Raw genomic sequence first — 15117 nt, forward strand, 5'->3', positions numbered from 1 at the left:
CTTTTTTGACAAAACTTCTCCTGCTGTAGAAAAAAATGAAGTAAACATTACATTTACAGCGAACTCTTGTTTTTCTTAATGGTTGCGTTCCGAAAATAACCTGTGATAGGCGAAATCCGTGAAATAGTTACCTTTATTTTTTACAGTTATTACACAGCATAAAGAAATACTTTATATTGAAACCAAAGAACAAAACCTGTTTTCAGATCAGAGGATGTGCGTGTGCATCAATCGGGCCTTAATCGGAGTCATGTCATTAAAGTGTCTCCTCCAACCTGTCCCACGAGATTCACAGGTGTATGTACGGCAGATGTATGTACGGCAGAGCGATGGATCTCATCAAGCGAGCCTCCGGTTGGGTTTTGCTGCATCTGGCCACAGTTTTTTTTCCAGCTGGCATTCAAAGTTTCAGTTTCCAATCTGTTTTGAATACCGTAACTTTATTGGCACTCAGGTAGAGAAGAAGAGCAGAGACTGTTTTTACCAATATGGTCAATCAGGACATAGAACACTGTGGGGGAAAAAAACTGCACAAAAAAATCTGCGAAGCAGCAATACCGTGAAAGGTGAACCGCGTTATAGCGAGGGTTTACTGTATATGAAATAAATTATAAAAAGCAACTGARTAATTTGTAGAAAGGCTGCATATCTGAGTTTTTCTAGGTGCATCTGGGACTTCATTCTCATGCCTGGCCTCATAATGCCTCAACATTGAAAAGGTGGATTTATTTAAATAAGACAGTTTAGTCAAACATATGCGACACTTAACCTGCAGAACATAATATGAAAGTAAATTGAATTTGGATTCAGATAGATTAAGTAGAAACTGACAAGAACCGGATGACAAAAATGAAAACAAATTTATTTTCCAATATAAGATCAAAATGGTCCCACACTACTGCGGAAACCTTTCCTTTGAAGCTGCTCCATAGTTGACACTGTTCCGTAAAAGATCAAGAATTTGTTAGGCAAATGCTTTTGACAGATTGACAGATTCGCTGCCTTATAAACACAGTTTGGTGCGTTAATGTCATTTCGAAACAGTTCCTGTATCGGTCACGTGACTTGCTGAAACCAATACGCTTACCGAAACGGGTTTTGGTCTATGGGCTTGATGCATGCGCCGACGCATCGGTGTTGCCGGACCCATCACTAGTTCGGATGAATGCGGCCTGGACGTTGGGTCTCATTTTAATCGGATACGTGTCGGATATGGGTCACATTCGAAAAGAATTCGACCTGTGCTGTTCAGACTGTCATGAAAAGATCAGATACAGGTTGCATTACGTAAAAAAAGTAAAATATCGGAACTGGGTCACTTTAGGCTGCAGTGTGAACGCAAATGGACTATAGCAGTGGTTCCCAACCTTTTTATTACCGCGGACCGGTCAAGACTTGGAAATTTTGCTGCGGCCCGGAGGGGGGAGGCATGAACTGTCAGATAAGGCTTCTGCATGTTGGTGTTCCCGCTAAAGCCTGAATATGCCCGATTTGGGTTGTCTTGGCCCTTTTATTGCAGCCTGTGGGGTTTTCCCTGACTTGGAACCTGTTGAATGTGACAGGTAGCCAATCAGAAAGCGCGTTGACGTAAGAACAGAGGGGAATCCCAAACAGCTGACATATCGCGCAACTGAGAGTCCGGTGGATGTCGGAGATGATATGTGGAAATCTTTATTATTATATGTAAAGGTCATTATTATATATGTTTATTATCTTTATTCAGTTAAAAATGTTAACTATGAAAAAAACAAAGTCACCTACAAATCATAGTGCAGCAAATAGAGCGGCTCCTCCCGTCGTCTTTTATCCACCGCCTTTTCTTTTTGTTACGTCTTTTATCTCTTAAAATGAGTTATTCTAAATTTCTGTATGCTATGTTGGGGGTTTTACTGGATTATCCTCTGGAATCGGGATGTTCTTGTGTGGTGTGTTGCTCCTGCCTTGGATACACGAACCGATCCAACCTGTGGGACTTTTATCAGCTATGTGGTCACAGAGGTTTGGAGAATCGGCCGACAATTCTTAAATCTTGCCGTCTAAACCAGACTCACCAGCTCTACTCCTCTCCTCTTGACCACTGCCCAAACGCTCTCTGACTCTGGTCGCTATGGTAACATTTACATATCCCTTCAAAAAAAAGGAAACTTTCAAAAGACATCTGATCTGTTTCTTACTCATTTTGCTGTTTGTGGGCTCAGTGTTGGCGCGCAAGTAACCGAGAGAATCCGGTTAAAAGATTTTCAAAATAAAAGATCCTCCAGACTCAAATAATACATAAAACAGAAATATTTAATTATTTCTTGCGCGGCCCGGTACCAATTGGTCCACTGACTGGTACCGGTCCACGGACCTGGGGTTGGGGACCACTGGACTATAGCACAAGGCACAGGACTACCAAGTGTGAAAACTTGATGGTCCAGTTTTCACAGTTGAAAACTGGACTATCAAGTGAGTCTAAGACCTTGGGTTCCCCCAGAATGAGTTCGAGGAGACGGATGTCTGCGGTTCCCTTCTGGACCTGTTGGCCCTGAGTCTCAATCTCAAATAAGTGGAAATAAATGGTTGGATAAGATGGCTCAATCGATCCAAACTGTTAATTTTAGGTTGTATCGTCCAGCTCTGGTTGGTGCCAACAGGAGCTGCTTAAATGGCTTTGTCCTGAAGACAGAATAACTTAAACACAGAAAGACCAGTTCTGTCCTCTGTACCAGTGGTTTTTAACTCCTCTCCTCGAGGGCTGGAGACTTGCAACTTTTAGATGTGCAGCTATCTGTTTTGTGTCCACAGCACCTTGGAAGGTTTCTACGTTGACGATGGTCTGCAAGGCCAGGGGCTGTACACACACGAGGACGGTGGTGTCCTCCATGGGACGTATGTTGATGGTGAACTCAACGGGCCGGCTCAGGAGCTTGACGCAGATGGCTGCCTAGTCTTTAAGGGTCAGTACAAAGACAACATCCGCTGTGGGGAGTGCTGGATCTACTATCCTGTGAGTGAGCCGAGTGCACTAATGGTTCTTTACTGTGAAGGACAGCTGTCATTTCGTGTGTGTGTGTGTGTGTGTGTGTGTGTGTGTGTGTGTGTGTGTGTGTGTGTGTGTGTGTGTGTGTGTGTGTGTGTGTTGTGGTTAGTACGGGGGCTGCGTGTTCGGGCAGGTCAATGAGGACGGGGAAATGACTGGCAGCTCCATAGCCTACATCTACCCAGATCACTGCACGGCGCTCTATGGAAGCTTTGTGGATGGGGAGATCATCGAGGCTCGCTTCGCCACACTGACCTCCAACCGGACCGGAAGGCCAAGCTTCCAAATCGCTCCAAACAGTAAGATTTTATCTTACATCTCACACGTAATGGAAACTTGCCATAGATAGAGTATGTATGTTCTCTAATTTAACTGAGCTTAAGTTATTTTTCTAAGAGAAATTAGCAAAACTTTCAGTCTCTAGATGTAGAAAGCTGGGAGAGGAAAAGACTCCCAGCTATAACTGCAGCCAGACCTGGTTCTAAAAGGTTTGTTATTTTACATATTCATTTGTAAAAGGTCTCTTCTGTACTGCTTTATTTAATTCCTATAGTGTTTGTCAGCGTTTTCTTTTAATAATTTATGTGAAAAAGTGTGTATGCTGTTAGCTGGACTCAAACAGGAAGTTCTGCACAGACATGTTGGTGTGATTGAGCAGGTGACATGATGACTTCATGTGACCTGCAGGTCCTGTCTACTCCTACGACAAGTCCACCTCCACATGTATCGCCACCCACACTCTGCTGCCGGACCCGTATGAGAGTCAACGGTAGGGCCACTCTGAGTGATGAAGTCACACTGTGGAATGACAGCGGTTGTTCCAACAAGATGGATCAGAACCAGAACCATTTTCAACCTTGTGTGTTCCCTCTCTGTCAGGGTGTTGGTGGCAGAGTCTCTGATTAAAGGAGCCGGTGAGGGACTGTTTGCCAAGGCAGTTGCTGGGCCAGGTACCGTCATGTCTTTTTACAACGGAGTTCGGATCACGCATTCTGAGGTATGTTGCACTGCTTTCATGGAAACAAAGATATGTTGGAATGACACAAAACAAAAAAACTGAAAACGGAAATTGACAAAACGTAGCAAATTTGATGTATTAATTAAAAATGATTACTAAATGACTGTTGTTGCTTTGTCAGGTGGACAGTCGGGACTGGGCTCTGAATGGAAACACCATCTCACTCGACGACGACACTGTGATCGATGTCCCACAGCCGTTCGACCAGACAGAGAGGTACTGCGCCTCTCTCGGTCACAAGGCCAACCACTCCTTCACTCCCAACTGCCAGTATGAGCCGTAAGTAGAAACGACGGGAAGGAAGAGTGTCAACTTTTAAAATATGGGTCCATAATCGGATCAGGCACTCAGCTACACGCAATGTATCCTTCAAGTCATTCAGAATCGGATTACTTTTTTGTGTTTTTGTTTGTTGTTTTTTTTTTTTTTGTTTGATCAATATGGATTGGTCGTCAACCAATCTAACAAAAAAAAAATCCAATAATCTTCTAATCAGTAAATACACCATACCTAGGAGCTAGCACATCGTACAACAACATAAAAGTTATGACTGAGAGAAGCCATTTTCAGTTTCAGTTTATGTTTACAATGAAGTCACAGGAAGCACAAAGATGCTGGAAGCTATTTAAAGGTGCAGCGTTATGTAAAATCTACGTTTTTAGCGTTATGTCATAATTTTATCGCCTCATCAAAAACATCAAACATTCTCAGACATGCATCAGTCTTTCATGCATGTCTGATAAATTTTTTAATCTCCATGGCAACCATTCAGGTGTGCAAAATGCCTAGTTGGATCTAGCACCGCCTTTGAGACGCAGCTCCTCCTCTGAGCTGAAGTATTTTTTAAGCTACTGATCTTCCCCATGACTCCCCCATTCATCTCCTTCCGACTAGCCAGGAACTATTAGCATGCACCTGGTGGAACGGCACATCTGCTGATTTCATTATACGAGCTACTTCTCAGTACAGAGCTGGTGAAGGCTTGACTTCCTGAAGGGGAGTGTTGGAAAGACCAGGACTTTCTTAGAGACAGAGGCACAATTTTAAGGTGTTAAATTACAAAGTCAAAATTCTTTTTAAGTCATATTTGATGCGTATAGCATTTTAATAATACTGCCCCTTTATTTATATGTGTATATATGCATGCATGCAATAAAGACATTGTAACATCACAAACTCACAAAATAAGCAGTGGGAGAAGTTATGCGGATTGTTACTTCCACGTTGTTGATAGCGGTGAAATATATATTTATTTCTGTTTAAATTGAAATTGTGTTGTGGAGCTGTGATTGTACATCCCACATGTAAGGAGGTTTTCTGTTTCATGAGTCAAACAATTGGAATACAATGAAAATGCATTTTTGTCTGTGTTTACATACAAAACTCTCTGAACAAACATCTCCTTCAGGAATAACCGTTGTCTTCCCCTTCTTGTCCATGACTGTCTTCTGGACATGTCCACTCAGCTGTCCTCCCCATGATTGTGTCCTACTTTCCCAGAGTGAGACACCATTTAGAGGTCTAGAACCCAAACACCAGATCAGACCACAGTCAACATTTCTCTAGGAATAGAACTGCTATAAAGTGCAATCCATGTTGGATACAATGTTGTTTTGTTATCTGTAGCAACTAGGAAATGTCCGTTGTTCCAGTATGTTGATCTTTTTGCATTTTCAGTTTGTTTTGTATGTACTTCTGTCTCTCTGCTCAGGTTTGTCCACCCTCGTTTTGGACCGATCAAGTGCATCCGAACACTCAAGGCTGTGCAGAAAGACGAAGAGCTCACGGTTGCCTATGGTTACGATCATGAGTCGTTGGGGAAAAATGGCCTGGAGGCTCCTGATTGGTACAAACATGAGTTTGAAGTTTTCCAACAAAGATAGGCAGCTCCTGTGAGGAAGACCCCCAAAATCCCCAAGCCCCAAACTGGAGCTGCCACTTCATAAAACTCCAGGAGTACTGCTGCAGCTGTCGACCTTCCAAACTGCTTTGACCAGAGTGACACAAGAACTATGCAAGAAACCAAGTGATCTTAGAGGTCGTTGTTCTGACTGAAACTGCTGCTTCATCTCATGTTTTAAGATTTACATGTTCATCACTGGTGCTTCTAGATGTCATGGAAACCTGTCATTTTCATTAGGTCAATTTACACGACAGGACTCTGTTTAGGTGTTTACTGCAGATCTGACCTCCTGCCCAGACTTGCATTGCCTTAACATGTCTGTTGACTTGACATGAAATATGTTAGTGATTATTGTATTTATTAAAAGTTACACGAATTATGTTTGTGAAGGACCCTGAAGAAATGAGTGCACTTTCTGCTACACATGAAAGAATTTAGCTTTCAAAATCTGTACACCCCAAATAATGAATCGCCCCAAAATAAACCAAACCATATCCATTCCAATGCTTCTTTTTTCAATTTTTTTTTCTTTCACTGAAACTCATTGTGATAAAGTCTTAAAGTTCCTTTTATTTTTGGCCTGCTGTTCTATGATTTTTCAGACAGTGTATAAAAACAAAAGTAACTTCAAGACTTAAGCCAAAGTATTTCAGGAAAAGAACATATGATCTCATGTGGTGGTGGCAGCATAGTGGTCTAGTTGTTCTGCGGCTTCCAGATTCTGGATGGTTTGCTAGTTATAGAACCCTTAGTTCTGCTCACAAGAAGAAAATTCTGGAGAATTTTTAGCCATCAGTTTGTAATCTTAAGCTCAAGTGCATTTGGTTATAAAGGGTTACAAAGTTTTTTTCAGAAGTAAAATTAAATTTTCAGAAATCTTAAGTTATGTTGAAAAATGTCTTTGTTTAGTGTTGGCCAGATTTGCCTCGATGTCAAAGATTTTAAACCGTTTCCAAATCGTGAACTTTCAGATACCATCTTTCGGTCCCATCAGCTGCACATGTTGTGTGCAGCAATATTTATGCACTTCTTACATGAAGATACAAAAAAAAAAATACAGATATTATAGACAGCTGTTTACTGAAATAAAAAAAGTTGATTTGCAACATGGGGCTGCACAGTGGCGCAGTTGGTAGAGCTGTTGCCTTGCACCAGCCCTGGTCTTTCTGCATGGAGTTTGCATGTTCTCCCTGTGCATGCGTGGGTTCTCTCTGGGTACTCCAGTTTCCTCCCACAGTCCAAAAACATGACTGTCAGGTTAATTGGTTTCTCCAAATTGCCCCTAGGTGTGAGTGTGTGTGTGCATGGTTGTTTGTCCTGTGTGTCTGTGTTCCCCTTCGACAGACTGGCGACCCGTCCAGGGTGACCCCGCCCCTCGCCCGGAATGTTAGCTGGAGATGGGCACCAGCAACCCTCCCGACCCCACCAAGGGACAAGGGTGTAAGAAAATGGATGGACGGATTTGCAACATTTTCCAAGAACAGTTTGAACAAATCTACTCTCAGCCAGTCCTAAAAACAGAGAATATTGACATTTCACGTTAAAAAACGACACGTTAAAAAAAAAAAACACTAATCTCCACAAGGCAACCTGTCGTTTCTGTACCAGGAACGAATGGTTATAATGTGATGTGCCTGAGAGTCCAGACTCTGGGCAGAAACATCCCACTCGTCCCCCTCCACTTGCTGCTGATCAGCCAGGTTAATGGATAAACAAACTTCCTGCCTCCAAACCGACACCGAAACTTTTCCGGAATACAGCCGCTGTGGTGACGAACCTGTCAATGGGACTTTTTTTGTTTTGTTTTTCTTTTTACAAGAAAGTTATTTATTTTTCTCCAGTCAATAGTTATTAGTATTGATGTTTGTGAGGCAGAAACCCAACCAAAAGGCGCTTAACATCAGCCACGCTCACACGTTTCCCTCAGAGCTTCTTTAAACCGAAACAGAAACACAGCGGGGGGATTTCCATCTGAACATGGACCGGTACCGGTACTTCATATTCAACCAGAAGAGTGTGCTCATCCTGGGCATCCTCCAGATAGCCTGTACGGGTGTCTGTGTCGTCTGCGGCTTAATGGACGCTGCTTTCCGCAAGAACACCCCGCTGAGCACCAGCAGGACGCCGTTGTGGGGAGGACTGGTCAGTATCACCTGGAACGCTCTGCTCGGTGAGCATCCAGGTGTCAGGATACCTACGGAGTATTATTGGTGTGTTRCAGGCGCATAGGAGACCGCTTTCTAAAATATGGTATGAATATGGTATAACTCTTAAGAGAAGAATAACTATTGACAGGGTCGGTCAAAGATTGGCTGAAGCCGTGAGCAGACTTTAATTCGGGGCCCCCCATTTCCAGCTTCAGTCTTTCATGATTGTTATGAACATGGAGAGTAGGGAGGATGGGCGAACCGCCTTTTTTTTAACAATTGTTTGTCAAAACAATAAATTTTATCTGACAGAATACTAAAGAAAAAGTTTCAAATGATACAAAATTCAGATGTGTAGGTTAAAACTTTATGATGGCCTAAATCAGTGGTAAATTATAGCTCTCAATTTCTAATGAAAATGTTAAAAGTTGTGATCCAGAGTAAAAAATTTGCTTAACATTAATTAATTAAGCAAATTAATTAACTAATTTGCTTTAGATTCTGTTGTAAAAAACTAAGCTATCCTTGATTATTACTTTTCCACTTTAGTTATTAAAGTGGAAAAAAAACACCTTAACTTATCCTTGTTAAGGTGTTTGTTTGTGATATCATTAAAACTTTTAATCAAGATAATTGCAGGGTCTGCTTTTAATCAGAATTAATGGAATTTTAATCCAAAGCATATCAACAAAGTAAGCAACATTTTCAGTTCAAAAACAATTTTTGCTGTTAAATTAGTAATTTCCAGTTAACTGAGAAATTATTTTGTAATGTTTTTAATCATTCAAAGGCTTAAGTTCCTTACTGCAGAATATGATATCACTATTAAATATGTGACAATATCACCAGCTTGTACTGCTTGTCCAGACAAATATTCTAGCTAAATCCTCAAATTGACTTAGAAAATAATATTTGATAGAAAATCCACTTTTAATATGATAGTTAAGGATATGTTATTGTATGTTAGGTATACAGTGAACCTCCAGGATTTGTGTTTGTTAGGAACCAGAGTTGTCTGCGAATAGCAAAAATCCATAAATACTTGAAATACTAGTTCAAACATAAAATATACTTTAATATGCATAAATACACACAATTGGAGCCATGTTGACGCTACAACAGAAGCTAACATCCAGTCTTCCGTATTTCCATTTTGAAGTTTACAATCAGTACCGTGTAATTTAACGGTGCTCTTTGATAGACAGCTTTGTAAACTCCAGCCAATTGCTTGTCAAGCAGATTTTCATCAAGACTTTTCAACTTCTCAAGCTGCATTTCCTTCATAGTAATTCAGGTGGGCTTTACAGAATTTTTTTTTTGTTTTTTGCGGTTTTCACAAATAATTTGGAAAAGTGTTTAATGGAAATATCTACAAATATTGAACCCCAAAAACTTAACCATGAATAGTCACTGTAAAGATGTTGAAAACATGTCTACGCAGATTATTATATTAATTTTTTTTTAAATCTAGATTTTGGTTAAGTTGGACCAAAGTTTGAACAATAAATCTGTAGCTATGCCTCCAGAGGAATAAAAATTGATCAACAATCCTGCATAGTCTTGCAAAATCCTGATGTAGTTTAACTATCAAGGGGAATGCTTGAAATTCCAAAACTGCAAAAAAAAATTATTTTTGAGGACACAATGGAGCCAATGTTCCGACCACAAAGATGAAACTGGAAGAGAAACAGTGGACTGACTGATGGTACTGTACCTCCTGTTACGCCGTGGATCCAGAAGGAGGAGGAGGAAGACCAAATCATCTCTTCCATCCATCATAACGGGACATGTGGAGATTCTTTACGAAATGATGAACAGTATGGACAACCCGGAGCATCCTCATCATCAGACTATCATACAACAGTGTCTTCAGTCAGAGGCTTCTTCAGATCTGCAGTAATCTGAAGATCCCTCCTGTACTCAAAGGAGGAGTTGATCCCTACACACAGCCATTAACATGTTAAAGAACCTCGATGATATAATGTTAAACAACATTTGATTTGTTTAAAGTCACAGTGTTCATGAAATGTGGCCTCAGCTCAGACACAAATTGGGAAAAAATATTACGTTGAAAATTATGAAAATTGTCAATCATGAAAATGGACTATGCATAGTTAATTACAGTAATAATTAATGCTAATATCACATTAGGATCCTCACTCAGACTGCTTTCTCTTGTTTTCAGGTCATGGCCTGTCCTGGTGTGCTGGCGCTGTTTGCATCCCAGAGGAAGAACGCTGTATTGGTGAGTTTCTAGCTTCTGAACTCTGCTTCTCTTTAGGAAGTGACAGGAAGCTGGTACATATGGCAAGCTCAGAGACACCTCTTCAGTCTGTGTCGACATGGCAACCTGCTGATGACACTCTTCAGCTCAGTGACCTCTTCCTGTTTGATGCTTGACAATGCCGAGGTACTGTTAACATTTTACGAGGACTGGGCGATATGGCTGAAAAACAAATGATGATATAAACATTTCATATCAGTTGATGCTGATAATTATGGATTAGTTTTTTGTTTTAAATACCTGAAATGCCGCCAAGCTGGTGACATGATCTTTACTGTTTAATCTCCAGTTTCCTCTGGAGCTGTTGAGTCGTTTTCTACTTTCACTCCATGCTGGTCCTATTTATTTCTAAGCTGCTAAGAGGCACAGTGGTGAAACCTGAAACTGCTGCTGTGCATGGTACTCAGCAGGCTGTTGCTAGGAAACCAAAGAGTGAGCAAGTGAGTTACTTGATACCACCAACCTAGCTTAACTGGCTTGTGAGAGGTTGAGCGGCTAAAGCCTTTCCTCTGTCTACATCCCCCAGAATGCTTTTCTGGATCAGAGTTCAGTGAAAATTGTATCGGACATATTTTCTATTGATATTGAGGATTTTCTGTTGGGATATATATTGTTACTGATTTATCGTCCACCGCTACTTTTTGCGAATTTTAAAGTTTTGACTTTTCAGAGTCAACGACACCTCCAGGGAAGTTTCAGATGGATGGATGGATTAATTTATTGATTGATTGGTCAATTTATTTTTATTGGGTTTTACATTTATGTCTGGATTGCAGAAGATGACCCTGTATGCCTGGCTTTTTCCTGAATTTGACTCTCCATGGGGGGCAGAAGAGTGAAGGTTTTACAGAGGGGGTCATGTTCTCCCCTGCTCACACTTTTGAGGGCGCCACTGTTCCGAGTCAGTCAAATCTCTTAGTTTTTGGCAATTTTGTAGCTTTTATTCTGAATTCTTTTACACACCTTGATATAGATGATCACCTTCCCTCATTACACACATGTACATCTCTCCCTCTCTGTTGTTCAGTAGATTTTTCAATACGAATATTTCCCTCAGGTCAGCTGCATGGTGGTGGCTGTAGGACTTTCCTGTGCAGCTGCGGTCGTCATCTTTGGCTACTCCTGTCTGACGCTGACCTATGGGGAAGAGGACGAAGACGTCTTCCACCAGCACAAAAGTGCCAAAGTGGTAACTACCGCACACAGCCAGCTGCATTCAGAGCACTTCATTTGGAGGAACTTAAAGTACACACATATCTGTCTGCTGTTTCACAGCCTTTCTAACAACTGACAGCAGTGATAGTAGCTGCTGACTACAAACCAGACAAGTTGAAGTGATTCATGCGTCTGAAGCTTCTTTTATCTTGGTGAAACATGATTTTAAGTGTGTGGCATGGCTCTGGAAGTATTTGTATCTAACAACAGCACACTGTGTCACACTGATATTATTTCTGTCTCCTAACTCAGACATTTGTTCTCCATCGGATGGTGAAAGGAGCCAATGCCACCATCATCCTGACCTGCATCATCAGCCTGGTTCTGTCCTCCCTCATTGGTTATGTGGGTTTCCGGAGTCTTCCATGCTGTGGCTGCTATGATTCCAGGACTGGACTGGTACGGATCGGTAGCCCACCGCCTCTCTGTGTGAGGCTGAAAGAGTTAATCATATCATGGTACAATGTTTCTCCAAAGGTCATGCTGTTGTGTCTGTCGAAGTTGCTAATAGGGTTCTCAAGTCCAAATAACCAATGTCTCAATTTAATCAATACTAGAAAATGTATTGATTTAAAATAACAGATTCTTAGCCCCTTATTTTCCTGTCTTGTAAGTTTAACCTGCTAATGTGACAGAAAGAAAACATATGTGACTCTGTAGCCAACAGGACTAACACAAAAGCATTCAGAGGAACATTCCTATAAAGGCAGATAGGGGGCCTAAAATGGGCAGTGAAGCTCCTGTATCTGTGATGTAGTAAACTTTACGGAGCCACTACCTGTTTCACCCTGCAGCGGTCAGAGATGGGTTCATTTGGACCCTCGAGTTTTTTACTACATGCGCCGTCCAGTGGGATTGTGCTGACCTCGCGTACGCTTTTGCAAGGGTTTTTTTTGTGTAGTTTTGGAATCTGATGGTTCCCTGGTGTCCCACCGTGAGATTTGCTGCACTCTTCATAAGCATTGCGCTAAGACTGCAGGAGGGCTGCAGCCCTGTGACGGGCTGTAGTCGGTCGGAGCGCCACCATCAAGACGGGCTCACAAAGTTCAAAACTCCCCAATTTTTTGTTCTAATCTGCGTGATTAGACAACTCAGACTCAGGTAAGGATGAGGCACTGTGTAGAATAAGATGTATTATAGGAATTTGTCACAAGTGTAGGAAATGGACACGTTCAATGAAATCTATGAAATCTCAATAGTGACAAAGGCAAAATGCTTCCTTGTATTTGGCATATCCACCTAAATCCCCACCCACCGTTTAATCCACTCCACCCAAGTGAAATCAGAAAGGTACGTGTCATGGAAACAGTTCCTATTGCTATCAGTTAGGAAATTGCTCCTAATCCATGAACCCTTAGCAATAAACCATACAAWCCTTGACCCGGTGCCCCTTCACTGCCTGCCAGCTCACATGAGCAAAGGACAGAATGTATCAGTGATTAGATCACCACCACATGATTTAATTTAGTCAGTACCATCATGTTTATGAAGCATGGCAGAGAGAGAGAACCAAACTCAGCTCAGTCTGGTCTGTAAGTGAGGTGTTTTATATTTGGTGAACTCTTCAAGTAATAATAATGCTCCATACTCTAAAGTTCAACACTGCAGTTTGAATCATGTTTCCATTAACTTCTTCTTTTTTTTAAGTATCCAATTAGAAAAAGTCGATGGAAACAAGAAACAGCAAAATTTGAAATAACTTCCTCAGTTTCACAAAAACGTTTTCACGCTCACTTTAGGTGGCTTTTCTCAAACAGTTAATGTGCTACAGTGGAGCTGGAAACACATTACATCAGCCTGATTCTGAAACATTTACCTCACACTACTGATTAGTTACAATCAATAGAGTTGCATTTCTTTCTCTGCTTCTCTGGACAGCATGCAACATCGCCAGCCAACAGACATGACAGGACAACTTCAGCATGTCCCAAGCAACACATTCCTGAACATCTCTCTGTTTTCCTGATATGTGTGGTCCATGCTAGTTTGTTTATTACAACCATGCATAACGTCAATATCTCATGAAATCCCACTTTGGTGAGATTTGCCTGGTTGACTTGCTCTATTCTTTAGCAGTAATGCGGTCAGAATCTAGTGTATTAGCATATACAAAAACTCTGGTCTTAACTGCCCAACCTTAGCTTGCAATAAAAAGTGTTGCATTTCAAATGTTGCAGTTTGTGTCCCATGTTTTAATTTAAAAAGCATCCATCAAGTATCACCTCCCTGAAATGTTATCGACTGTGTTTCAGGAGATCCTGGTACCTCAGAGTGATCCTGGAGACACTGAGTTGGTGTGTACTTGGCAAGGTAAGCCATCCAATCAAACATGGTCTGTTTGGGTGACAGTGTGTGGAGCTCCAGACACAGTGAAATTCTTAATGTAAAAGTAAAGACATATGTCAGTATTGTTCTTCATGCATGGTGCATGTCAAGCCTGTTATGTTTTCAGATAAGTTTTGCTGCCCAATACTTATCCTTGTTAAGGTGTTTGTTTGTGATATCATTAAAACTTTTAATCAAGATAATTGCAGGGTCTGCTTTTAATCAGAATTAATGGAATTTTAATCCAAAGCATATCAACAAAGTAAGCAACATTTTCAGTTCAAAAACAATTTTTGCTGTTAAATTAGTTGGCATAACAAAGACTTCTTGTTTTAATCTGTTCTTCGGGTTATTCAGCCATGATAATGGTGCAAAGCACCATTAAAAAAATACTTCTGATATCTGTTTTAACATTAGCGTTGTGGCTGTCAATGCTGCTGTTACATGTTTAGCATTGAGATGCTATTATGGGCTTGAATAGCTTCACGGACAGGTTAACTCTTTTTAGCACAGCCAGAACACAATAGTCTTCTAATGTCCCATCAGATCTCTCTTTGAAGCAGAAATCCTCAGTTTGCCTAGAGAAGCAGCTTTGTCATCCATCGCTTGTGCATAAGATTTACTGGTGTACCAGAAACACATGAATACAAAGTTTTCAGCTCTGAATTTTGGTATGATTAAAAAGAACTGTGGTGAAATTTTTAACATGTTAAAATCAATGTAACTAGCTCTTTAAGGTCCTGACCATTTTGCCCATTAGGTATGTCTCAGAATCTGTGTATGGTTCGTTCTTTGGTTTTTTTGTTTCAAAACAAAATTAGAAAAACCAAACAAGCATGTGTTATTTTTTGTTTTTTCGTTTTTAAAACAAAATTAGAAAAACGGCAATTGCAAAAATAAAGAAAATGAGCTGTCAATTTCGGTTTTCATTATTTCATTTTTGGCAAGCGGTCTGACCCGGAAGTTCTCTCTGTCCGGCTTACGCAGGGACCGAATCACACACATTATGCAGGCTGCAGGGACACAAGCTTGTTCATTTCAGGCTATATACTGTAGTATTTTCTGCCAGCCGCAAGTCAGTTTAAGTAAAGCTCCTGTGAGAAACAAATAATACTGGACATCTGATCACCGAGAAAAATGGTTAGCCTGAGTTTTTAGTTAAGTTTTTTATTTTGAAAGGCCAGAGCACCGGGGAGTGGCTTT

The 15117-nt window shown here is 40.9% G+C and overlaps 1 protein-coding gene across 1 annotated transcript in view; it reads left to right on the plus strand.

Moving 5' to 3' along the window:
* setd7 (SET domain containing 7, histone lysine methyltransferase) overlaps positions 1-6447 on the plus strand; it is a 16088-nt gene extending 9641 nt beyond the window's left edge. Inside the window, exons 3-8 of the mRNA XM_008419750.2 lie at positions 2788-2989; positions 3132-3321; positions 3710-3791; positions 3902-4019; positions 4162-4319; positions 5752-6447. Coding sequence (XP_008417972.2) covers positions 2788-2989; positions 3132-3321; positions 3710-3791; positions 3902-4019; positions 4162-4319; positions 5752-5923 — 922 coding nt within the window. The 3' untranslated portion in view covers positions 5924-6447. The remainder of the gene's footprint in view (positions 1-2787; positions 2990-3131; positions 3322-3709; positions 3792-3901; positions 4020-4161; positions 4320-5751) is intronic.
* The last annotated feature ends 8670 nt before the right edge of the window (positions 6448-15117 follow it).

The sequence above is a fragment of the Poecilia reticulata genome, linkage group LG10, assembly GCF_000633615.1.
Source record: "Poecilia reticulata strain Guanapo linkage group LG10, Guppy_female_1.0+MT, whole genome shotgun sequence".
NCBI lineage: Eukaryota > Metazoa > Chordata > Actinopteri > Cyprinodontiformes > Poeciliidae > Poecilia > Poecilia reticulata.